This window comes from Harpia harpyja, chromosome 13 (genome assembly GCF_026419915.1).
Source record: "Harpia harpyja isolate bHarHar1 chromosome 13, bHarHar1 primary haplotype, whole genome shotgun sequence".
Taxonomy (NCBI): Eukaryota; Metazoa; Chordata; class Aves; order Accipitriformes; family Accipitridae; genus Harpia; species Harpia harpyja.
The window spans coordinates 939,849-964,407 of NC_068952.1; the positions used below are offsets into that span (position 1 = coordinate 939,849).

General features: G+C 50.1%; 1 protein-coding gene across 4 annotated transcripts in view; it reads left to right on the plus strand.

Annotated features, from left to right (window-relative positions):
• Window positions 1-8,132: 8,132 nt before the first annotated feature.
• Window positions 8,133-24,559, plus strand: part of ACSS1 (acyl-CoA synthetase short chain family member 1) — a 38,258-nt gene continuing 21,831 nt past the window's right edge. For 2 of the 4 annotated variants that reach the window (XM_052806752.1, XM_052806755.1), the window contains exons 1-4: window positions 8,133-8,463; window positions 11,845-11,941; window positions 22,583-22,800; window positions 24,301-24,476. In XM_052806752.1, coding sequence (XP_052662712.1) covers window positions 8,172-8,463; window positions 11,845-11,941; window positions 22,583-22,800; window positions 24,301-24,476 — 783 coding nt within the window. In that variant the 5' untranslated portion in view covers window positions 8,133-8,171. Of the gene's footprint in view, window positions 8,464-11,844; window positions 11,942-18,293; window positions 18,434-22,582; window positions 22,801-24,300; window positions 24,477-24,559 lie in introns of those variants that run through there. The other 2 variants (XM_052806753.1, XM_052806754.1) reach the window with 2 other exon arrangements.

Below are 24,559 nucleotides of genomic sequence, written 5' to 3' on the forward strand. Positions count from 1 at the left end.
AGCATTGGGCTGGACGCTACACCATCAGGACCAGCACCGTCCCCATCTGCACGGGGCCACGTCCTGCCCTGCCAGGGCTGGGAACAAGCCCAACAGCCCACAGGTGGGCGCAGCACCAGTGATACCATAACTGCACCCCACACAGAAATGGCTCACACGAGTGAGCCTCTCCCTGCACACAGCTGAGCACTGTGCCTGTCCCCGTACAGTCCCCTGTTCCCCCACCCTGAGGTACAAAGCTGTACCCCTGCTCCAGGGATGTGCCATTCTCCACGCTCCAGCTCACCGCTACTCACGTTGTACTCAGAGCGCAGATAAGCACACGGCTCCTACAGATGTGCTGTGCAGCGGGCATGGCTGGGCTTTCTTGTTCCCTTTCATCCCAGATGTGCACTGCAGATCACTCATATCCCCAGCTGTACCTCGTACCTGTGCCCCAAACTGTGGGTGTGCACTGCCCCGTGCCCTATAGATGTTCACCCAACACACTGCAAGGGGTGCTGCTCCCAGACCCTCTCCGCAGACTCACAACACACCCGTGCCTTCTCCCTGTCCCCACCAGAGTGACCCAACCTGTTGTTGGTCCCTAGCTGGAGATGCCCATCTGATCTCACATGTGGGATGTCACACCAGCTTCCACAGGGCTGCAGCGCTCCCCAATCCTTCGTGGGACGTATCTCCTAGCCAGGACTCTCCCCCCTCCCAAAGCAGTCGCTTGGGGCCAGGGTGGTAATGAAGGGGATATGTTAGGAAGATTGACATCCCTGAAGACATGCCGGTGCAAAGGCAGACCCACCACAACCATGGCCACCCCCAGCCGCTCAGACCAGGGAGAACAGGGCTACCAGGCCTCCGTGATATTCCTCCACTGGCTAGAGGTGACCCTGCGCTCCCTGCATTGAGGATTTGCTCAGTGGAAGCATCCTGCAGAGACTTTGGGGAGGCTCCAGCCCTGCAGCAGCTCATCCCGCAGGTTGCAGGGTGTAATACAACCCTTCACAGCCAGTTGCATCCTCATGCCAAGGCCCCTGTCATTCTAGATCTATGATTGTTGGATGATTGACAGTTGCTGCATGAGCCCTTTGTGCTGCAAGTCAAGTCCCCATCAGTTGTATCCCCAAGCACTGGCTCCTGGTGCTGGGTTTGAGAGGGCTCGAGGCAGGCAAAACAAAAGAAGGAGGTGGGGGAGCTGCCTTCCCCTGCAAAGACCCTCTCACATGCTTCTCAGTGCCCTTCAGACCCCTTTTTCGGCAGGCTGGTGGAGCTCCAAGCACAGACCCAGCAGCAGAATTGGATTGGAAGAGACTGTCCTGGTCTTGAGTGCACTAATAAGCCTTACTGGACCTTACCAGCCTCACGGGGGGTCTACCCACACCCTGCCCATGGGCCCATGAGCTCCATTTCAGCTTAGTCTTCAGTCCTTGCCTGAGCAACGCTGTGCTGATCTCCAGCTCAGCCACAGCTGTACCTGTCCATGGCCCCTGACCTGTGGATGGAGTTCCTGGCTTGAACTTGAAGCTGTCTTTTCAGTATGGGCATGCCCAGGAATCACTGGACAGCGTCTGAGCCAGGCTACCATCACTGGACCTGATCCTGGTGTGTAGATTGACTGCCTGCCTCGACGTCATGCCTGCCTTGACGTCATGCCTGCCTCATCACCACAAACTTGCCTGATGACTTGAGCTCTTGGTTGAACCTGGCTACCACCGCTGCATCCACCTTGCTTGGGTACTGCACTACTGGGCCCCAGCTGGGGAGAGCCTTGCCTTGCTGGCAGGACTAACTTCAGAATTAGAACAGGGACTTGTCCAGGTCAGTCTGGAAGATCTTCAGGGATGGAGACACCACAGCCTCTCTGGATCCCTCCACCCCTCTCCTGGGAAAGTAATTTTTCATGTAATCACATTTATGTTGCAACTTGTGCCTCTTTGACCTTAATTGAAAGGGGACGGCAATATCACTTGATGAGCTGAAGCGGAAGCCAAGCGAGAGCTGGAGGCTTCCTGACTTCCTCAGTTGTTTCCACCAGGCAAATGTCTGCCCATGAGTGGACCTCTGCTACACGTGGACACTGAGCCCAGAGCATCAGTACCAAACTGGAGGGGATGGAAGAGTTTGGTGCTGAAGCCTTCAGTCCCCCCTCAGGGTGGGCAGCCCCACCTGCTGCCCAAGAGGAAGCATGATGGGGTGGTTCATCAGCAAGGACTTTCTGAAACAAAGCGCGTAGCAAAACCAGTGCAGACTGTGCTGGTGCAGGAGAGGAGCCAAAAGGCAAGGAAAATTCAGTGTTCATCAGTAGCAACAACAGCACTGAATCCCTTTGGTTTGAAATCCAGCCTTGGGCAGGAAACTCTTGAGGATGGGACAACTGATAGCCTGGTCAGGCTAATGATGAGTGTGATGGAGAGTATGGGCATGAGCAGGGAAGGATACCTAGAAAAAGCAGTGATGTCTTTTGCTACTGACTGCCCCAGCGCGATACCATACCGGTAGTAGCAAGGAGTCTCCAGAAGGAGAAGGAAGCCAACACTGCGCTAGGTACTGGGCTCTGAGCAGTGCCACTGAGACATTGGTTCTCTGATGCCAAACATGACATGACCTCCATGGACTCCTGACTGGAGGAGCACCAGACACCCCAATACCCGCACCCTTCGGGGTGCTCCTGCACCATGCAGCCACCACTGTGCACGTGGCAGTCATGCCCCGCGCCGTGCGTTGCAGCCAGACTTCGCACGGCAGATTTCTGTGCTCTCCTGCTTCTTGGTGCAAGGCTGGGTTCTGCGCCTTGGTCCCGTGCTGCACGCTGCACCCAGGCAGGCACCACGCGCTGCACCTGCCTCTGTGCTCAGCTGGCCACTGGGTCTCCCAAAAGCCTTATCTTGCATTTATATCACGCATCTTGAAACATTCTTGGGGGAGAAAGGCATTTTTGTTCATGATTTTTTTAACACTTTAAAATGTTGTTTGTACTGTGTACAGAAGATGCGAACCTTGCAGCCAATTTAAGGGAAATATGTGCAATTTCGTGAGTTAAATGTTCAAAAGACGGTGCTATGATCTTAGAGATGTTTTTTAGTCTCTTTACATCTGTCTAAAAGCACTTTAGTTATCTGGATATTTCTAAGTATTATTTTTCTCCCTTGTCACTTACTGGGCATTTATTACACATCCATAAATGGAAGTGCAGCAAATCTTTATTTTTTCACACTGTTTAGACTTTTATTTCAGGTGTGGCTAGATGTGAGCAGATCTGGCAAAGATTCATGTCCCTGATTAGCTCGAGTACTCTGCTCCTTCAAACTCGCTGTAGTTCCTGTTGCTTTGGACCCAAGGTCCATGCTGATCTGTGCCAAAATAAAGTGGTACCTGAATAACTGCATTTTAGCTTTATTTCATCCCCGCTCTAAACCTCTTCCTGAGCCTTCGCCTCTGCAGATGGAACTGAATGGACCCACAAACCCACTGGAACAGATCTGGGTTAATCATGACTTGGGAAGATTTCTAACACAGAGCAGCATGTACATGGCTCTATAATGATGTTTTTGCCTGGCCCTGCCTTTCTTTGTGGGGCCAGATACCAGCTGTGTGCGCGCCATGTGGGAAGACCCCTGGAAAGTGCAGTTAGATGCACAACAGTGATAACCAAGTAGCAGTCATGGATTTCACCATCTTCTTCCTCTCCTTTTTTATGGAAATAAGGAAAAAATAGCGGGACAAGCAATTGGGAAACATAATTCATGTCAAATACCTGCTTTGACAGAAAAGATAGAAAGGCAAAGCAAAGCGGTGAGAGGGCATTGATGTGCGTGCCCGTAGGGTAGCTGTGCCTGGGAGAGGGGCAGAAGCAGAAATCCCCTGCTATTTTCTCTCTCCCCAGTGGCACGGGACTGGTGCTCTCCAGGCTGTCGCACCAGAGAGAGCAAGAGGTTAGTCTGTGGGGTAAATGCAAAATGAGCCTATGGAGAGTTACTGAGAGGAGATTAGCCTGCCTGGTGGAGTCCTGGCTCTAACCAGGATGGCTTCAGCTGAAGGCTGAGGCTTCAAACTGTCTCCAGAGATGGATGTGGAAAAGCCAGCCAGGCTTGCTAGGATGCCAGGTGCTCTTTAATCCGGCAGGGATGAAAATCCTGTGCCTGAGTGCTTCCAGTCGAAGGTCCCCATCCTGCAAACACCTCTGCCTGTGCTCAGCTTTATGCTGGCAGTTTTAGGGCTTGCACGCCACATTGAGTAAGCCTCGTGTATGTTGGCAGGAATCAAAGATGAGGCCACTATCTAACTGCTGGTAGCAGTAAGAATAGGAGTAGAAAGATGTGGGAGGTTGGGGTTTTTGTTTTGTTCTGTTTTTCTTTCTTTCGTTACAGCTCTGATCAACAGATATCCACAGCCAAACTCACCCCCTACTCAGACCACTACTGGCTTGGTTCATCAGTGCCTGCCGTGATATCAGCACGGAAGACCCTTAATATACTTAATTCACTTTAACATCCCAAGCACAAACACAGGCTGCGCCTGTGGATTGAGAGCAGCCCTGCAGAGAAGGACTTGGGGGTATTAGCGGATGAAAAACTGAATATGAGCCAGCAACGTGCGCTTGCAGCCCAGAAAGCCAATCGCATTCTGGGCTGCATCAAAAGCAGCGTGGCTGGCAGGTTGAGGGAGGGGATTCTGCCCCTCTGCTCTGATGAGACCCCCACCTGCAGGACTGCATCCAGCTCTGGGGCCCCCAACACAAGAGGGACATGGACCTGTTGGAGCAGGTCCAGAGGAGGGCCACAAAGATGATCAGAGGGCTGGAGTACCTCTGCTATGGAGACAGGCTGAGAGAGTTGGGGTTGTTCAGCCTGGAGAGGAGAAGACTCTGGGGATGCCTTATAGCAGCCTTCCAGTACCTAAAGGGGACCTACAGGAAAGCTGGAGAGGGACTTTTTACAAGGGCATGTAGTGATAGGACAAGGGGTAATGGCTTTAAACTGAAAGAGGGTAGATTTAGGTTAGAGGTAAGGAGGAATTTCTTTTTGGGGAGGGTGGTGAGGTACTGGAACGGGTTGCCCAGAGAGGTTGTGGATGCCCCATCCCTGGCAGTGTTCAAGGCCAGGTTGGATGGGGCTTTGAGCAACCTGGTCTAGTGGAAGGTGTCCCTGCCCATGGCAGGGGGATTGGAACGAGATGATCTTTAAGGTCCCTTCCAAGCCAAGCCATTCTATGATTCTTCTATGATAATGCCAAAGGCTGCAGCTATTCAGCAGGTGAGCCTGTTAGCTGCTAAAATCTCTTGCAGGGCAGTGAGGTTGCCTGGCTGGACCGGGAGGCCTGACTGCAGCAGGGAATGACTTCTTCTGCCTTGGCAGCCACAAACCTTTGGGAGCTGCCATAGAGAGGTGCCATTTGCAGATCACAGTAACCAGACTTCTCCAGAGCTGGTAACGCCAGCATCGCTGTTTGGACTCCATAATGCCAGGAGGGTCTTCCGAATGGAGACACAGCGAATGTAGGAAGCAATTCCATAACCTGTCTTTTATCCAGCACCAGCCTTTCCTGGCATACTCAAGCACCGTACTTAATAATGAGAATTGCCATAACACCCCTTGGTTCTCAAAAGTCAACAGCCTGATGCCAGCCTTCACCGCCAGAAAGTCATAGCTAGGACAAGTAGGCATCACAAAATCTCAGGGACTCATCTCCCCTCTCCTCAGCTCTCTTGGAGGCAAGAAAGGAGATTTGGGGTTGTGCTTGTCCTGCCCAGCAGCCCAGCTGAACAGGGCAATTAGGTGGCCTCCAGGCTGGATTACGTCTGAGTTGTGTTGATGATGGTCATGGCTTTCTTTGAGGAAAAAGACAGTCAAAACTTGAAGGTGGGGGGGTGGTCTGGTGAAGCAGGAGAAAAATAAAACTTGGTGGTGGAAAAGGAAAATCAACTTTGTGTGGAAGGAAACTAGAGAAGGGCACCATTCCCACAAGATTTCGAGGTCTGCAAATGAAGCAGCTAGCTTTTCAGGCCAAAGAATTTAAATTCAGGCTTAGGTTTTTTTGACAAATAATTTGCTCGTTTTGTGAAAAGCATTCCTCTGCAGTCCTGGGGGGGAGTGGTGGTGGTGGTGGTGTGTGGTTTGCATATAAGTAACCGTTGATAGAAAACCTTTGAGCAATCCATAAGCAAACCAAGTGAAAGCCGAAGAGCTGTCCATACTCCTGTCTGGCACCAGGTGGCATACGTGCTGCTGTTTGTAAGAGAACATTTAGGCAAACCGAAATCCTGGCATTTAAAACATAAGGAGGGAATACTGAGCTCTATCAGCAGTGCGGTAACGCCTACTTTACAAGGAAGTTAAGAGTATATTTATTCTTGTACTTTAGCTATAAAACACAGCTGCAAACGTCAGAAGTGTCAGAAATCCAAATCCTGATAAAATCTCTATTATTTACCTAGATAAAGCGTCTGCTGGTATTTCTAGGATAAGAAAAAGTTATACAAAACACTACTTGTCTCTATCACTGCCAGAACGAGCTTCAGCTTAGCGTAAAGAGTAGCTTCAAGTTTTTAATCCTGAACATGAAATGTGCTTTGTCTGCCCAAACTCTGGGAGTGAGTTGAGTCGGTGCTCAGGTAGTTTGGCACTTCTTAAGGATGCCCAGACCTTGCCGCTCTAATATGAGTTCTCGAACTCGGTGCTGGGAGGCTGGACCAAACTGCCTAAAAGAATTCGTTTCTTCATGCCAGCAAAGAGGACCCTGTTACGCACGGGGAAGAAGCTCTGTGTTACTTGCTGTAAAATCTCGCTGCTCGTTATTGAGGGTTTGCCCTATAAAGTCAGGGTTAAATCTGGTCCTGAGATTAAGATGGGGGAAGAAGTGTCGCGATACCAAAGCCAGGAGCTCCACGTTGTGTTAATGACGATGCTCGCCGGGCTGCCAAGCAAAACAGTGGATGCGTACCCACTTGGAGAGACCTACCCCATTTCGAGCAAAGGGCAGACAGGCGTATGACCCGTGGCAGTGCGCGAGGGCACGACGTGTTTGTCACGAACCCACGTGTCTGTGCGTGAGGGCCAGGAACGCCGTTTGAGGCCGGTGCCGCTGCTGTGCTGACTTTGTGGTCGGCGTGCGGTGACGGACATCGGTTTGTCGGCAGGGCAGCGCGCGTGTGTGCCGAGCGGTGCCGCGTGTGCTGAAGCGCGTGGCTGTACCCGTGTGCGTGGTGATGAGGGTGCGCGCAGGGATGCACCTCTGCCTGCGTGTCTGTGCGGGCGATGTTTCCAGGGTGGTGTAGGTGCAGGGTGTATCTCCGCGGGTGACTCTGAGGGTGCAGGGGGGTTGTTCCCAGGGCTGTATGGACACCGGGGTGCATTTGGGTAGGTGTTTCTCTGGGTCCAGCGTACCTGTGTGAGTGCTATGGGTGTTCCCAAGGCTGTGAGGGTGCAGGCGTATCTCTCTGGGTGTGAGGTGCTCCCGGGGCCATGCGAGTACGGGGGTGTTTCTTGGGGTTCTCCCGGGGCCATGTGGGTGTGGGGGTGTCTCTGGGGCTGCTCCTGGGGCCCTGTGGGTGCTGGGGTGTCTCCTGGGGTGCTCCTGGAGCCCTGTTGGTGCTGAGGCATCTCTTGGGGTGCTCCTGGGGCCCTGTTGGTGCGGGGGTGTCTCTTGGGGTTCTCCCAGGGCCATGTGGGTGCAGGGGTGCCTCTTGGGGTGCTCGCAGGGCCATGCCAGTGCAGGGGTGTCTCTGGGGGTGCTCCTGGAGCCCTGTTGGTGCTGAGGCATCTCTTGGGGTGCTCCTGGGGCCATGTGGGTGCAGGGGTGTCTCTTGGGGTGCTCGCAGGGCCATGCCAGTGCAGGGATGTCTCTGGGGGTTCTCCCGGGCCCCTGTGGGTGCGGGGGTGTCTCTTGGGGTTCTCCCAGCGCCATGTGGGTGCGGGGGTGTCTCTTGGGGTGCTCGCAGGGCCATGCCGGTGCAGGGATGTCTCTGAGGGTTCTCCCGCGGCCATGCGGGTGCGGGGGTGTCCTGAGGTGCGGGGGACACCCCCGGCTCCGTGGCACACCCCCGGCTGCGTGGGGTGCGGGGTGCCGCGGGGCCCCCCCCGGAGCCGCCCGGCTGTGGGGCAGCCCCTCCCCGCGGGCGGTCTCTCCCGGCGGCCGGGGGCGGTGCCGGGGCCCCGACGGCGGCGCAGGGCCGTACCCCCATGGCGTCGGTGGCGGCCCGAGCGCGGGTGCTGCGAGCCCTCAGGCGCCCGCTCCCCCCGGGACGGCTGCCGGTCAGCGCCAGGCGTTACCTCAGCGACGCCGAGGGTCCCGCGGCCCTCCCGCCCGGCGGGTACCGGGTCTGGCAGGAGCGGGCGGCCCGCGACCCCGCCGGTTTCTGGGCAGAGGTGGCGAGGGGGGTGCTGCGCTGGGACAGCCCCTTCCATACGGCTTGCCGGGCCGGCCAGCCCGCCGCCGCCCGCTGGTTCCTCGGTGGCCGCCTCAACGTCTCGGGTAAGGCGTCCCCCGCGGGCCCGCGCATCCCCCGCCGCCCTGGGGGCCCGTCCCGCCGGGGGCTGCCCGCTTCTGCCTTCGCGGCCTGCCGAGGGCCTTCCCGCTGGGGTAGTTTTCGCCAGCGCTCCTCTTCTGAGGGAAAAACCCAGGAGTTTGGCGGAGAGGCGCTGGGAGCGCGTCTGCCGGGTGTTGCGAAGCGCTGTGGGAAGCCGAGAGAAAAATCCCGGGAAGCGAGGATGAACCTGGCTAAGCCTCTCGCCCTGGCTCTGCTTCCCCGCCGGCCGCTCAGCCTTTCTTTGGGGGTACCCTGCGGCAGCCCCGACGTGTGGAGTGCGGCTTCCCCGGTGCCACGCCGGTAGGGATGCCTCGACGTCGGCCGCGCCGGCCTCAAGGCCGGCCGCAGGGTGCCGCTTGGGTCCGCGGTGGGCTCCGCAGCGGTGATGCAAAGGTGAACCGAAGGTGGGGGACGGTGCGAACCCCAGTGCTTTATCAGGGGGAAGCTGCTGCCGCTTTTCTGTCTTAAACGAGGGGCTTGGCCTTTTCCTCCAACTTCAGCGTATCTGCCGTGAAGGCTCTTCTGTGCCGTGGCTCTGCTTCATCCGGTGGGAGTAAGCCCCAGCCCCGTCCGGGGTACAACTCGGTGGCAAAGCCTTTTAACAGGGATGTACGTTTCTTACCTTCATTTCCCATTCCTGGGAGAGCGCTTGAATCGCCACCGCTTGATCACCATAACCTCTCTGGCCACCTTTTTTCACAGCAAAAGAGCAAACCTTCCTCAGGTCTTCCAGAGGACATAGGGAAGCGTCTCCTCCCAGGAGACAATTCCCAGCAGTGGATCCCAAGTTGATGGAGGTGTGTGTACAGCCCTGCTTCCAGCACCCAGCAATCAGCGGGATTGTAGCCAGGCTTCTGTTTTCATTGATTCCTGTTGAAAGGAAGATCTTGGCTGAGCACAGAGACTTTCAGGGACCTGTTTCTTTCCTCTGTAGAGTGGGATCAGCACCTTCTTCTGGATCCCCTGTGGGTCAGGTGTCTGAAATTCAGTTATTGCTGGGCCTGATTTTAGGTCATGTCTTGGGTCTGGCTCTTCAGCAGGCACTAAATGCCACTTAGTTTTCTTTGCATAGGTAAAAAGAAACCGTAACCTCTGAAACATAGATGCACAGAATTAAAGAGTTTTGCTATTGATGGTTTTCTTCTTTTAAAGCACAGTCAAGATGGTACTCGGCCACAGCCGAGTGGCTGGTTTTCTGCTAGGAGGCTCTGGTTTTGTCCCTTGATCTCTTGATTTGAACACTGGTTACAGAAACATGGCAACAGTTCAGGTCCCTGATGCAGAGCAGCCTGTGTGCCCATCTCCCAACACAGCTGGACCACAGGCAACTGAGTCATCTGCTGCTTTTTGCTTGGGGAGACCTTGTGGTAGGATCTGGGGGAATTGCGAGCTTCAGCGCTTCTGGGTTTATTGCACTGTGACTCCTGGCCAGGAGAATAACCTGGCTAACTACTGCACTTCCAACCAGGGCACTGGGTTCTCAGGAGCATGTCTTACCAAAATGAATTGTTTCCAGGTGTTGTTGAGGAGGCAAGAAAACGTATGGAGAAGCCATTAGGATATAGTAGTAAGGGGAAGGTCACTAAATTCTATTTTGTAAAATGAGCAAAAGGCTCTTGTAAGCCCAAGATCAGGAAGGAAATAATAGCATTTGGCCCTGGTTCACCTGCCAGTTCTTACTGAGCAAAGAGCTAAAGCTCTCACTTGGCTCAGCTGGGGCTCGCTGCAACAGAAATTCCCTCTGAAGGCTGGTATGGCTGCTCATGAGTAAGAAGTGCTGCTTGGGCAATGAATCCCCGTTAATGTGATTTACTGTAGTGTGGTGCAATGTGTGAGGGTGTTGCTGCAATGAGCTTGGAGGTGGGAGTTGCTAAGGGCACAGACCAAGCCGCAGCAGATCCAATTACCTATGGACAGATGGCAGAGGGAACCAGTGTATAACTGCTTAAAGCATTCCCCTTAGAGCTTTTGTCCTCCCGTATCATATTAGGGTGGCCTAAGGAATGGCTTTATCTCCTTTATTTTTATAGTATTGCTGCAGAGATTTACATTAAAATATAAAAGACTTTAAACAGCTGAAGAGTGCTTTTTCATATCTTTGAGATTGAGTGTTGTTCTTGTAATGAAATATGCTGAATTCTGAGGGATTTGCACCTTTAGGGGCTCATTCCCACCCTCTGTGTAAATCAGCTGTGACCATAAAACAGCCGAAGCTGACTCCTGGGCTGCACTTTACTTAAACTTCACAAATTGTGACAGCAATAGGCAGCTTTCCTTGCACTTAGTTTATCTGGAAAGAATGAAATCCTCCCCCGCCAGTATTAACGTTTCCAGGAAATATGATCTGAAACTCAACAATTTTTTAAGGGTTTTCTCTGAGTTGTACAGCAGTGTGCCTGACTGGTTTTTAATAGTTGTCTATTGGAATAAAGTAACTGCATTTGGAAGATTATAATGAAATACGTAAGTGTAGTTTAGGCTTAGAATTAATACTTTACAAGGTTAATCTCTAACCATCAGGCAAGTTGCTACTGAACGTGCAGGCAGGTTTCTTGGGTGGATTCTCTACAAGTTTCTTAAGGGTGGGTGCTCTCCCTAAGTCCACTTGAGCATCTCGCGTAGTTGTTCAGGTTTCCTCCACCTCGCGTTGTTGGGGGGAGAGATGCACCTTCAAAAGGTAATTTGGTAAACCTTTACGTTCTAGGAGGTGTAGTACACAGCTTGAGACGTGCTCATCTTTCCCAGATGTCTGGTAATGTGTAGGTGTATGTACTCTGGGATTTTACCCTAGATCCTAAAGTTTTAGATATTTTCAGTTAGCTGAGATTCAGCTCTTCTGTTACACCCTGGAATAAAAGTGTTTCACATGAGCTTTAATTAGAAAATTCAAATGATGCAGTGCTAAAAATGCAAGCTGGGTAAGACAGTCTGTCAGATTTATGTAGTGAAATGCTGCTCTGGGGAGCAAAAACATCAAAAGAGTGTCTTGTCTTTGTGCTGCTGGGAGCAGGGTTGAGATTTGGGCTGGTTAAAGTTTAGCCAGTGGAGCTAAGCTGAGCTGAATCAGCTGAGTGATGCCATTTCTCAAGGCAGCTGTACCAATTAAGTATAGTATTTGTAGTATTTGCATACTACAGATAGAGCAAAGGACAGCTTTACCAGTGCTACAAATGCTGTCTCTTCCAGTGTTATAAATGAGCATGTGGCTAGCTAGCGAACAAATGATGTTTCATCTTATGCTAGCTTGCTGTTACGCTTGACCAAGCTGAGTTTACAGACCACCTTGCATATGATCAGGCTTTGTTTAAACCTCTGTTTTCTTACAGTAAATTGCTTGGATCAACACGTCGAAAAGTCTCCGAACAGAGTGGCTTTGATTTGGGAGAGAGATGAGCCTGGCACTGCAGTGCATGTCACGTACAGGTATGGCACCTTCTCACAATGCTTTATGATGCCTGGCAATGTGGTGGGGTGGGGAGAAGAGCTGCTGCTCTGAAATCGGACCTGTGTGAAACTCTGCTTTCTCCCAGGGTGCTCCAGCACACAGGACGTGCAGCTGCAGTGCTGCGGCTAGGTTGTGGTGTCATGATGAGACAGCTCCTGAAAAACGCAGGCGTGTTACCACTGAGAAATGACATTCTTCCCTTGGGTTCTTCATGGAGAGGGCTCCCTGATCTTAGGCACTTGTATAATAAACATATTACAGGGTGAGAGGTACAGTGGATGTAAGTTACTGATGGCTGCTGAAAATTTCAGATTGAGATCTGGCATCATCTTCTGGTTATGGCATTAATCAGGCCTGCCTGGTGATTCCCTCTCTACGTGGGGGCTTTTAGAAGAGAAAGGCTTGTTTTTTCTCTCTGGTGTATGTTCTCACCTGCCAGTTTTCTTTTTGCTTGTTAGAAGCGTTCATGGGAAAATTTCTGTGAGCAGCTTTTGGTTTCAGCACAGCAGCAAATGTCTTGGTGCAAACCATCTTGCGTCGATGGTCAATGGTATGATACTGAGTCCTGGCTGGAGGGGATGTGAAGCTCCCTGTGTTCCTCTTCCCCATCCTCAGTGCAGTTTAGAGCAACCTTGAGGCTGCTCTGAGTGACGTCAACTTGTAATTGCTGCTATAGATTGTAGGATTTGTTAGAATATGGCAGTTTTCAAGCATATTTCTCTTCTCCCTGCTATGTGCCTTCATTTAGGAGACAGGCCTTCTTGCAAAAATGCCTTTTATATCATCTGTCTCTCTAGTGAGAGCTAAAGGTTTCCCAGACTTGTACGTTCCTCAGTGCCTATTTTAGGGAGCCACATGTTTGATGATCTGCTGGATCGGAAAGCAGAGGAGTCATAGGAAGTCCTGACATCTGACTCTTTTACAAAATGTTTTCTGTACCTTGTTGATAGTTGGGATTCCTGGAGCTCCTTGAGTCTAAATAGGTTCTGGTGGTCTGGTTCACCTCCAGGGTTTATTAAAGCTCCTGAAAACATTATTCATTGGAGTGAGGAAGCTGGTCAGCAGGGAGGAGTGGGTGTACAAATAGCTTTGAGAGGTTAGTGCTCCCTGCCACAGAAATAAACACAATGTGATGTAAAGCTGTGGAAGAATTGGATTGGTTTTTATCTTGGTATTGTTATTTGACAGGCTATGTAGGCATGTTATGATATAAATGTGTTGTAACCAACTGGGTAGCTTGGCTAAATGCTTTGAGTTTTGCTTTTGCCATTCTGGTGGTAGAAAACGAGACAGAATTGAAGGTTTCTCACAGAGTTTGGGGTGGTGTATGTACTTTTACTGCTCTCTTCATGCCCCAGGGGTGAAACTGGGGGTACGTCAGAGGTGGGAATTGTGCTCTGATTAACCTGAGAAGGAGAGCAGCCCATCACATAGCACAGCCTCATTTGAGGCAACTCTAGCCTCCCCCTCAGATTGTGCTACTTGAAATGTGCTGAGCTGCTCCAGACCCTCAAACCGTCTTCTTGGGATCACTGGAGATATGAGAAGGCCTTTCTGAACAGCAACAGAACTATTTTTCTCTTGGCCATGCCAAAACGTATTTGGAAGAAAGCACATTTTCAGCCTGTGGATTTGTGATTGTGTGGCTTGAAGAGAATTAACTTGCATCTGAAAACTGAATCCCTCTTTGCGCAGCCTTACAAAGATACAGTAACTAGCAACCAGAAGGAAGAACATCCACGTGAAAGGCAAGTTGGCAACCTCTATTTTCAAACTTCTCCTTGTATTTGAGAGCCATGTTCTTGTTTCTGCCTGATACTCTTGGTGAGATGTGACTGCATTCGAGTGACACAGTTTCTCAAGAGACTTTGGTCCTACGACGTGGTAAACAGGTCACTTGGTTCTCTGCTTCTCTCATTAAGCCAGGAATAGCTTTGTTGAAAACAGTGATATTATATGGGTGTGTACGCAAGGAGAGAATCAAAAGTTTTGCCTTTTCTGTGGTCTTTGGGCTGCATTTTTAAAGGCTTTAAGTGGGGCAGTAAGGTTTTCCAAGGTGTGCTGGCACTGACCTCCCTTTGAGGCTGAGCTTACCTGAAAACTTTTTGCAGTAGCATCTTGTTTTAGCTAGAAGTTTTGTGAGGGAAAGCATATTAGAAAAAGAGGTGGCCCAGAAGCTGTAGTGCTGGTTGAGTAATCCTCCAAGAGCCTTTTGTAGCAGGGTGGTCTCTGCACGCCAGCCTCAGTGAAGGACAGCCCCAGTGTAAAGAGGGAAGGAGAGGGATGCTGGATATCAGAAGGACCCAAACTCTGGTGTCTGTGGCAGAGGAGTTGTGCCTGTTTCCTTAGGATCTGTTTGTGCTGTTAATGAGACAGCAGCCTTAAAGCTGTGTGCTAGGAAGGTAAAGGCTTTAATTTGGCCACTGCCTTGATGGACCAGCTTTGAGGAAGGTCCTGGAATCTCAGCTGGGAGGTGTCCAGGGCTTACGTGCAGAGAAATACAAGGCACCAGTTTTTTGCATTATCTACTTTGCCAAGCTTGCTGCTGTGAGCTTCTTCTCTTTATAGATAAGCCCTGGGTGGCACAAGGAAAGATGCGGCTGCTGGTGTGGGTGCTCTCCCTTCTCTGGGGAGCTGTCAGGGGCAAGAAAACAGCTGAGCGCTGGCGCCGTTCCCATCACAGCCTGCAAAGCAAGCAGGTGGCTGTGCGGGAAAAGGGGTCCTCCTCCCTGAAGAAGGGGAAATCCTTGATCAGCAGGACCTCCGCCATGCATTGGCAAGAAATGCAGCTACATTGGAAAGTCCTGTCCCAGCTTGCTCATCCTTGGGAGAAGCAAGAGCCTCTGTTTCCGTCTGCTGCCCCACTAACTGCCTAGCTGGCAGCGGGCAAAGAGCTGGTGGAGCTGTGCCTAAGTCAGCCTATATCCCTATACATGCTTTTCAGCAGGGTGGGTTGTGTTTATGCAGCTGAGTTCAAGTGCTCTGTGCTAGGAGAGGAATCCAAACACCTCCTTACTGGCAAAGATAAACAAAGCCATGGGTGAAACATTTCAGTTTTGCTTGAATGATGATTACTGCCCTTACAAGCTCAGTTGTGATGATCTTTTTCACTGCTGAGTTTTGCGCCATATCTCCAGCTGATGCAACTCAGCATTTTGGGGGAAAAAAGTTCCCTGGCCCCTCTTGTGCTTTTTCCCTTCTTTGGATTTCCTCTTTATCATGCAGAAATTCAGCTAAGTTTCAATTTATCTCCAGTTTTGAATGGGAAGGCAGGAGACTTTGTTTTTTTTACTGCTTTGTGACAACAGGGCATTCAGCCCTCCTGGGATTTGGCGGCTGTCAGCAAAGTGGAGACAGATCATGGCAATCTGTTATCGAGAGGTCTGGCTCTCTGGAGGATAAACTCAGTGGTAGGACAGTGGCAAAGTAGCAGTTAACCCACAGGAGTGTACTGCTGTGAGCAGCCAGCTGAATTTATTGGCAGAAGGGTCCAACCCGTCTGGGAGTGTTTTGTCCTGCTCTGTGGATGTTGTCAGGGCCCAGGAACTTTGAAACCTTGCAAAGGAATTCCCCAATGTGTTGCTGAGCCCTGGGTTTTAAAGGGCACTGTATTATCAAGTGCCTTGTACAAGCAGGCAGAGCTGGTGGCTGAAGCTGTTGGGTTGCAGCCTCTGTAAGCTCAGCAACAGGGAATATTAAAGACAGCAGCTAAAGTTATGCCAGACCTCCCCCTGTCCGACATGGGTTATTTATTCTCTCTGGTGTTCCCTTGTTTACCACTGTCTCTACAATTTAGCCACCTGTGACCCAGTGTTTCCTAGCACTGCAAAATCCTATGGATATTGCCAAAGGGAGCTGTGCAAAGAAGTGGGCAACAGTACACGTTAGCTAACCTATTTTTGCAAAGGGTTGCAGGTTGGGTCTCAGTGGAAGGGTTTTAATTTACAAAGGAGCTCACTCCGGTGCAGAAAATGTTGTAGGCAGAGGGAATGTTCAAAATGCAAAGTACAAAGTAGGGAGTGAAAAGCAGAAGCTGAGGGGCCAGAAATTAGGGTCCTTGGTAGCTTTTCTTAGGGTCCTAGGTAGGTGGGAGAGAAGTGGTTGGACATCTTCATTAGCCACATTGCAGCTATGCCTTTAACAAGCCAACAGGCGGTGGTTCCTCAGCCCGAGCTGAAATGGTTGAAATTGTATTAGAGATCACAGTGAAGACTGCAGCTGGAAGCTGTGTGGGTACTCACCAGGCTGTGCAATGTGGAAAGTGTCTCTCATTGACAGCAAACTCTTTTCCTTCTTTCCAGTGTTGGCTTCCTAAGTTGAAGTTGCAAGTAATCTTGCCCAGGCTTTCGGCTTTCCCCATGCAAGGCAGCTCAGGGACCTTTCGTTTTCTCAGCTGAAAGAGGTCACAAGGGGTTTTCCTTGCCTTGGGTTCAGGATGTCTGCAGGAAGGCTGGACAATTGTCCTTGGCTTAGCAATTGAACCTACAGCCAAAAAGCCTCACGTTGAGCTTTATATTTTTCAGCTATTCTCACTAAAATGGAAAAAAAGTTGAATTTTCCTTTTGGTGAAAAAAAGGAAACACATGTTTTCTCTATTTAGCAAAAAGTTAGGGAAATGAAAGGTTAAACTAGGGCACTGTCACAGAAGCTGCAGTGCAGGGTGAATAGGTTTGTGCATTATCATTGTGGCCAGAATGTTGACCCAGGCAGAAGGGATGGGTGTGAAGATCTGCTGTGTCCCAGGGGACTTGAAACCACATCTCAAACGATAGTGTCCGTGGTGCTGTGATCGCAAGGTGTAGAGGCAGGCTTTGAACTCCACTGTTCCACAGTAATTCATGTAGAGCAACAGCTAGGAGGTGAGATATAAGGGTGTTGGGCTGAGAGATGCCCAGATCTGGGGTTTTCTGTTTGGGTTTTTTTGGTTTGTTTTTTTTTCTTTTTACACTAACCTGTTTGGGGCATTTGACCTGAATTTTCAAATAGTTTCAGCCTGATCCAAACTATGGTTCCAGAAATTAAACTGTTTGCTGCAAGAGATACTCAACCCAGCTGTAATGCTGAGACAGCAGAGAACATGGCTTGCGCGGAGCCTCCTAAACAGGCACTGTCAAAGCCCATATACGGGATTGAATAGATTAGGAAAATGTCTGGAAATGCTTTGCAAAAGGCTGCTTCCCAAAGAAGGTCTTGATGCGATTTTTTTGGATGTAAAAACAACTGGCTTCCTTTGTTTAGAAAGCTGCAGGCTGTCTTGCTGTGGCAAAAGATAGCATCAGACTTCTTGGAAAAATGTTTCTGCCAGGCATCCCTAAAATGTGTCAGAGAAATGCCATGTGTTGGTGGTGGGTTTTACAGGAGTTGTTGTTCCAGACATTGAGCGATGGGCTTTGGAAACAGAGGCACCGCTGTATCTGGGGAAGGATCTGGGAAAAATATGGTCTGGTAGTTTCTGAACAGAGATGTTGTAAAGATAGGGAGAGAAATGCTGCGTCTGTTAGATTAAACAGAAGTACTGGCCTGAACAGTGATCTGCTAGCTCTGCTGGAGGGCCAACCTTGCAGGTCTTCTGCTTAGAAGTGATGCTGTGATAGCCGAGGAGATGCCTGCATAAAGGGTGATGAGTGTCTAGAAAAGAACAGTGTTAACGCTCAAAGTCTTGTTTACGGGCAAAAAGGCAGCACACCTTATATGGAGAGAACCAAGAGTTTATTCTTAGTATAATTGAACGCTTAACATTCTAATCTTATTAGTCAAGATCTAATTATTACAGAAAAAGAAAGAAAGAGGTCCTGTTGGTTACCACTGACACCACTTTTGTCCAGTGTCAGGTATACATTTTGTTTTACGGGTCATTTGCAGCATGGGGCCACCAGTGCCAGTCTGTGCTCCATCACTTGTCCCACATCTGTTCTCCTTCATGCCACGTCCTGTGCCTCTATTTCTCAAGGCCTCTTATCGTACCAGGCCTGTATTTGTTTACACTACCTCATTATGTTAGGGTTGTAAACCCATGACGGTAGCATAAAAAAATAAAGAAGCATAAAAAAATTTAGCCATGGTTACCTGGTCAGTTAGAATAATCACTGTTACAGCTAAACCAGGCGAAACAGGCTGCAGGTAGTTCAAGAAGAGCTCAGACAGAGCGAGCATCACAAGCTGTGTTCATGAGACCTTGCAAACTCGGTACAAAACGTGTGGCATGTTGCCTGCCATGGCAGTGCCATGTTACAGGTCTGTAGGGAAATGACAGGAGCAGACTGCTCTGTCCCTGAAAGGAGATGGTTTTCCAGCAGGTTATGACGTGAAACAGCTATGTGAAGGGCTTGTTCCAAAGCTGACGGAAATCAGTGGGCTGCTCAGATTTCCTGCTGGCACAGCGGGAGAACTGGCTCTCCCCAGAGCTCTTGTGCATGGTGTTTAAAGCCTGTCAGTATGTCAACTGCACCATGAGCAGGCATGTCACTGGGGTAAGATGGTGCTTCCCTCGGGTTTTGGAGGTGCATGGCTGGGATGGGTAAATTCACATGCAATCCATGTTCAGCATCTATCTACCCTCACACCTGCAGTACAATGAATGGGTTGGACTTGTCCACATTTTCAGTTGGAAGATAACATTTTCCGAAAGCAAGTCCTTCCCTGCCTATGTTCATTAATGTGCCTACCATCTCCCTAGCTTGCTTTGTTTTAAAAGCACGTACTATATATACTGTTCCTTGTTCTGTGCAGACGGCCTTGCCTCTTGGGTCCAACTGGCTGCTGCTTCCCCGCTTCTCAGCTCCACCCTGATACTTTACCCACTGGTGTTCTGCTGCCCGGTTTGCTCTCTTATTTGCTCTCAGCTCTTACAATCTGCTTTTGCAGAGGATCTGCAGACCGTTGCGCCATGAACTGACTTTGCAGTTTCTCGGCTGTCTCTGTGCAGAGGGGGCCGGGCGCTTCCTTTCGTTGCGGCACGTTTCCTTCTCCTGCAGTGGCTCTGCTGAGATCCTCCTGTTGTCTGCCTGGCTTGCGTGCAGGGAGCTGGGCACCCTGGGACCCTCCGTGTGCCCCACAGCTTCATCTGTCTCCAGTGGTTATCCTGCCTGTCTCTGCTCAGCGTAGTGCCCTGCTCCACACCGCCTGCTTGGGCGGCTGCACAGAAATCCTTTGGCGTGCGGGCAGGCGGCAACACTACAAGCATTGCTGGGGATTTTGCCTTTCTCCCTCTTCTTGTGGTTTGCAGAAGCAGTGCACATCTGCTCCGAGCCTCTGGCCACCTTCTGTCCTTCACTGGCAACAGCTGGGCCCTTTCAGGGTAGACGTTTTCACTCTAAGCCTCTGCTTCCTCTACCCTTTCTCCAAACCCATGTGACAGTGCAGGCAGAAACTAAGTGAAGATGCTTTCTTTTGCACTCTCACCGCCTCCAGGGTGACCGCATCTAGCTCTGTTCAGTGTCTGTTGTATATTTTCAGTAGATATGCCTTGCTACCAACACACCTCATGGGTGTGGATGGGAGGCAGGTCCTTCCCCGTGCACGGCCCGCCAGCATTTGGTGGCATTGCCTCTGTGCCAAGGGTGGGGCGATGCTGGGCTTGAGGCCAGAATTGTTCTTGGCTCTTCTAACCTTGTGTGCTGGAGGGACCGCAACACTGAGCTTGGCAGCAGTACCAGGGAGAGGGTAACGGCCATGCTTTCCTCCTGCTCAGTCCAGTTAGGTTTGTCCCACTCAGTTCTGCAGGCCAGTGACCTTGCAGGGTGCTTGTTCCACCCTGAGACGTGTTTAGGTTAAGTACTGGAAATGTGTAACCTGCTGGCATGTGCTAATCACATGCCTGTTAGATAACGAAGTGTGTGCGAAGCAGTGAGGGATTCAAGGGAAGGATTCCTGATGCACCATTTCTGCTAACTCCCTTTCTTGAACGGGAGGGGAAGCCTGAGTTGCTGCTACAGGAGCCAGAAGACACACCTGATGCTCAGGGATTTGTGGATTTCTTTGTTGGAGTTCTTGGCTTCACCTTCTTTTTGCCTTTGTGTCCGTTCCCCCATGTGCTGCACCACCAAGGGACCTCCGAGGCCTTCCTATCTCAGCCTTTCAGAACACAAAGAAGAGAAGGCAAAGCAAACGGATCTGGGGGTAAAGACTTGGTCCTTATTGTCTATCGGCTTGCTCACACACTCTCATTAAGCAAATGTTAAACTGGGGTTAATCATCAAAAAACAATGAGAGCTTCTGCCATCACGGTCACCGAGTCCTGAGTAAGCAAGCGAACCATGGAGCTGCTCAGAAAGGATGCCCTAGCCAGGCATTTCTGTTCAGGAGAAACGGGCTGCAGCTCTGAAAGCACTTGGGTATTTTCCATCACAGATAAGTGGTTTTTATTTTGCTTTCTCACAAGTGCCTGTCTGGGGCTTGTTTCACTTCCTATGCTCTGCCGTTGAGCAGCTTAGTTTTGTTTTGGCTCTTTACTACTTATCCACGTAGGAGATTTTTCTCTAATGCAGCAACAGATGAATTCTGGACCTGAGAATGTGACCTTTTAGGACAAGGCACAAAACCAAGCATTGGGTGGGAATTTGTTATTGCACGGAGTTGCTCAGTTCATGAACTTACTAAAAGTAAGCAAGATAATACATCTAACAGACTGTGCACTTGTGTAGATAGCAGGAACGTGCATGGTCATGAATCGCTTGGGAAGAAGTATTGAATGTTGTGCTTTAGTGTTTAGGCTGATCTCTAGCTGTAAGGGATTAGGAGGAAATTCAGTGCGGGGTAAAGCCATTCCATATCTGCTTTCTGCAGGGTTGCCAACTCTCTGTGGTGGTAGCTGTTGCCAGCTACTGCCAGAGAGCAGGCACTGAGCATGTCTGGCCACCTCTCTGAGTCCCTGTGCTTCAGGAGTGGTCTGTTTACTTCATGCTAGAGGAATAGTCTTAAAATAAATAACACAAAGTGCTGTGGCTGGGATTTGAGGCTCATTTTCCTTCTCTTCCAAAAGATTGCAGGGAAGTGGTATCCCTCCAGCCATCACTGTATCTGTCTTCATACTTCCTCTATGGCTGTGTTGCTTCATGCCCTTACAGTGCAGATGGAGTTCTATCCTAAAGAAGTAAGATGCCAAGTTATTCTCAGCCCATGGTTTTGTTACGACATTTCCAAAGTGGAGCACTTGGGCTTTGCCTATTTCCAACTTGCATTGATTTAAAAAAAGAAAACAATTTTTGATGGACCAGAAACAACGTTTCATTTTATTTGCAACTTAGCCACCAGCTGAAAACTGGCTTTGTTAATTTGTTTGTTTTTTCACAGCTATGGCCAGTTCTGGGAGATAAGGATACATTGGTAGATTCATGCTTTACAGCTTATTGTGGAATGCAGGCTCCCCAAATTCATTTGTTTGTTAACAGTTTTTTGGAGTCCCTGGTGGCATAGCTTACAGACCCCTAAGGGTTCAGAGGTGACAGGTTGAAGATGATTGTGCTAGCGAGTAGAAGATACCTCTCTCCTCTGGGCCTCAATACTCAGCAAGTTCCTGAACCCAGAGGACAATTTTCATTCCTGGCAGACTCTGCAAGTCTTCTCCTCTGAGCTGATGATTGGCACCGGTAAGCAGTGCTCTGCAGCCCCTCGTGAGGGTCACCTCCTTCCTTGGTGTGAGACCAGTCCTCACCTGGTGCAGTTATCTGTCTTCTTCTCAAAGCCCTTCCATTGCAGGCACACAGATCTGTTCAGTTCATGACAGCGTCTTGGTCCCAGGCATGCCTGCAATCATGTTATCCCCCGTGCAGGCATCAGAATAAGTGTAGGCGCAAGTCCTTGCCCACAAACTGCTTTTTCAATCCTTAGAGGAATGTTTTTGCTATTAAGTCAGCACATCGCAGCGGCAAGCCCTGAGAAAAGAGCCTTTGTTCCTGTTGTCAGTGTTCCTGAGTTTCTCTATGCAAGAGTGGCTGTGGTTTTACTCGGAGTAGTATCTCTGTTCTGTGAGGCTGTTGTGGTCTGCAGCACGGCAGAGTGGAGTGACAATAGAGGAATTTGGGCTGTGGGTGATCAGGCTTTGATGAGAGTCTTGTAAAATCTGCCACTCACACAAGTGTCTCGGGACTTCTCCTTTTCTTCCTTATGCATGCAAATGCATTTTTTACCCTTGCAATTTAAAGAGGAGATACTAGTTGTGAAGCACTTCCAGCAGTTCACCAACATAAACAGTGCTGGGGGTCTTGGGACAACGCTTCCATTTGATCTCGTGCTATCTCACACGTGTTCTCAGTAGCTTCTGACCGAGCCTCGTAGGTAAAAAAGGCATCAAGGATTGCTAAAATGGACACCGACTTCTGGAGGCCGCAGGACAGCCACTGGCTTGCTGGCTGCTCTGCCCACGCCAGAGTCCGGCAGCTCTGGGCAGTGCCTGCGGCTCTCGCTCGCTTGTCCTTCTGCAGCAAGTGTGGCTCTCTGCCCCCCTTTTCTTTTCTCCCCAATGGCAGGAGCAGTCTGGCTCTCACCGCACCCCAGGCCACCCTTCTTTAAGATGCAGAAGCTGGTGTGCCCTATACTGCTGAAATGACAAGGTCCTGAGGCGATTGCGATGCCTCGCTCGGTTCAAGTTCATCCTCTTTTTGCTCCCCCACGTAAAACAGGTTGCTTCTGTGCCGCAGGGAACTTCTGGATCTGACTTGCCGTCTTGCCAACACCCTGAAGAAATATGGGATACAGAAAGGGGACAAGGTGGCCATCTATATGTCCGTGTCTCCCTTGTCTGTGGCAGCCATGCTGGCTTGTGCCAGGATTGGTGCTGTTCACACTGTGGTCTTCGCTGGATTCAGCGCGGAGTCCTTAGCTGGGAGGATCATAGACTGTAAGTAGATGCAGACCGGGGAACAAAACTCTCTGGACAGTGCTCCAAGACATATCCCAATGCTGTGTTTTCTTGGCAGAAAGAGAAGAGGTTCATTCTCAGCTGGCGGGACAGTTCACTCTCCTTTGCAAAGTACTGTGAAGAGCCTTTTCCTTAGCGGCAGATGCAGAATCCTCTGGCCTTAAAATACTTTATAAATCACTTAACATTCAGTCTGCACTGGGTTACTGGCAGACAGCAGTGAAGCTGGAGGGAAAACCACAGCTTAGGAATGGGGCCTGATTTGTTCTTTTGCAGTGTTATTGCAGTGTTTCTTTGATACTCCTGCACAGTGCTAATTCTGCAGTCTTGATTGTGATACTGTGATTTATGTATAGCACTGGAAGTGTTGGCAGCCTGCCCCCGCTCTGTTAGCCGTTGTACCAACAAACAGAACTGTTCTTAGCCCAAAGCACTTGTAGTGTGATTAGGTAAAAAGTAATGCTAAAAATACCAGCAGAAGAACAAAATAGCAAGTGAAGTGGCTCATGTCCTAGCAGTCACATCAGTTTCTTTATGGCTAGTGTGAGGGAATAAGTCTTACAGCAATTTTCATGCTTTTTTTTCTGTTTTAGTAGTGTTAATCTATAGAGAACAAGTACATGTTTTAGTTATCCCTCACTTTTAGCCACTTGTGTGGAGGTGATGGGCTAAAGAACCATTTCTCCGCAGCCACAGCTCTGTAATAACATAGTGTGGTACAATTTGAAGTGCTCTGCCAGAGTGCTGCTGTGTGCTGTGGCTTCCAGGAGGTTTCCCCTCAAGGCACAGGTGAGTTTCAGAAGGCTGCAGGTGTCTCAGAGCAGGGTAACGCCTCCGAGATGAGGCACTGAGTTTGGTGCTGTTTGCTTCAGTTTGCAACGGACACTTATATGCAGCCCCAGAGATAGGATAAGAGAGGGGCAAAGGTGCTTGTTCACTAAGGTCGTAGGAAGTCTTGCGCTGGTTTCGGTGTGTGAGCTGTTAGACTAAAGCAGCAGTATTCACTGTAACACAGTTAACTGGGAAGAAACTGTTCTGCATGTTGGTTTTGCTAGTCAGGAATGGAGGCACTTAAATTGCAGTGAGTGATACTTAGGCTAGACATTGGGAGAGACTTTCTCATGTTCCTGATGGGCATTGGAGTGGACTGGTGGGGAGAGGGTGGAAGAGCTACCATTGGAGTGTTTCAGGAAGATTGGACTGGCAGCTGTCAGAAATGGTTTAGCTGGAGTGAACCCTGCCTTGGGGTGGGGAAGATGGACTAGATAACCTGTGGAGGTTCCAGCTACCCCTAATCTCTGTGGGTCTCGGGTTTTAAAGTGTTTTCGTCAGCAGCACTGAGGGTTTTCGATTGATAGAAGTTCTGAGTATTTGTCACACATGTTGTCCTATACATCATCCCCAGAAGTAGTGAAAGCAGGGTGCACATACTAGCCTTGAAGACAGGCTGGTATGTCTGCTAATTCTTTCTCTTTTTAGCTGGATGCAAAGCAATTATCACCTACAACCAGGGAGTCAGGGGAGGCCGAATCATACAGCTGAAGACGACTGTGGATGAAGCTGTGAAGAACTGTCCAAGCATCAAACATGTCTTTGTTGCTCAGAGGACAGATAACAAAGTCCAGATGGGTGACCGTGATATTCCCCTTGAAGAGGTATGTTGGTGTTGGTAAACCTTGCCTGTTTCCCCTGATGTTTCTTGAAGTATGTGAAGTTTACTGTGCTGGGGGAGAGAAAT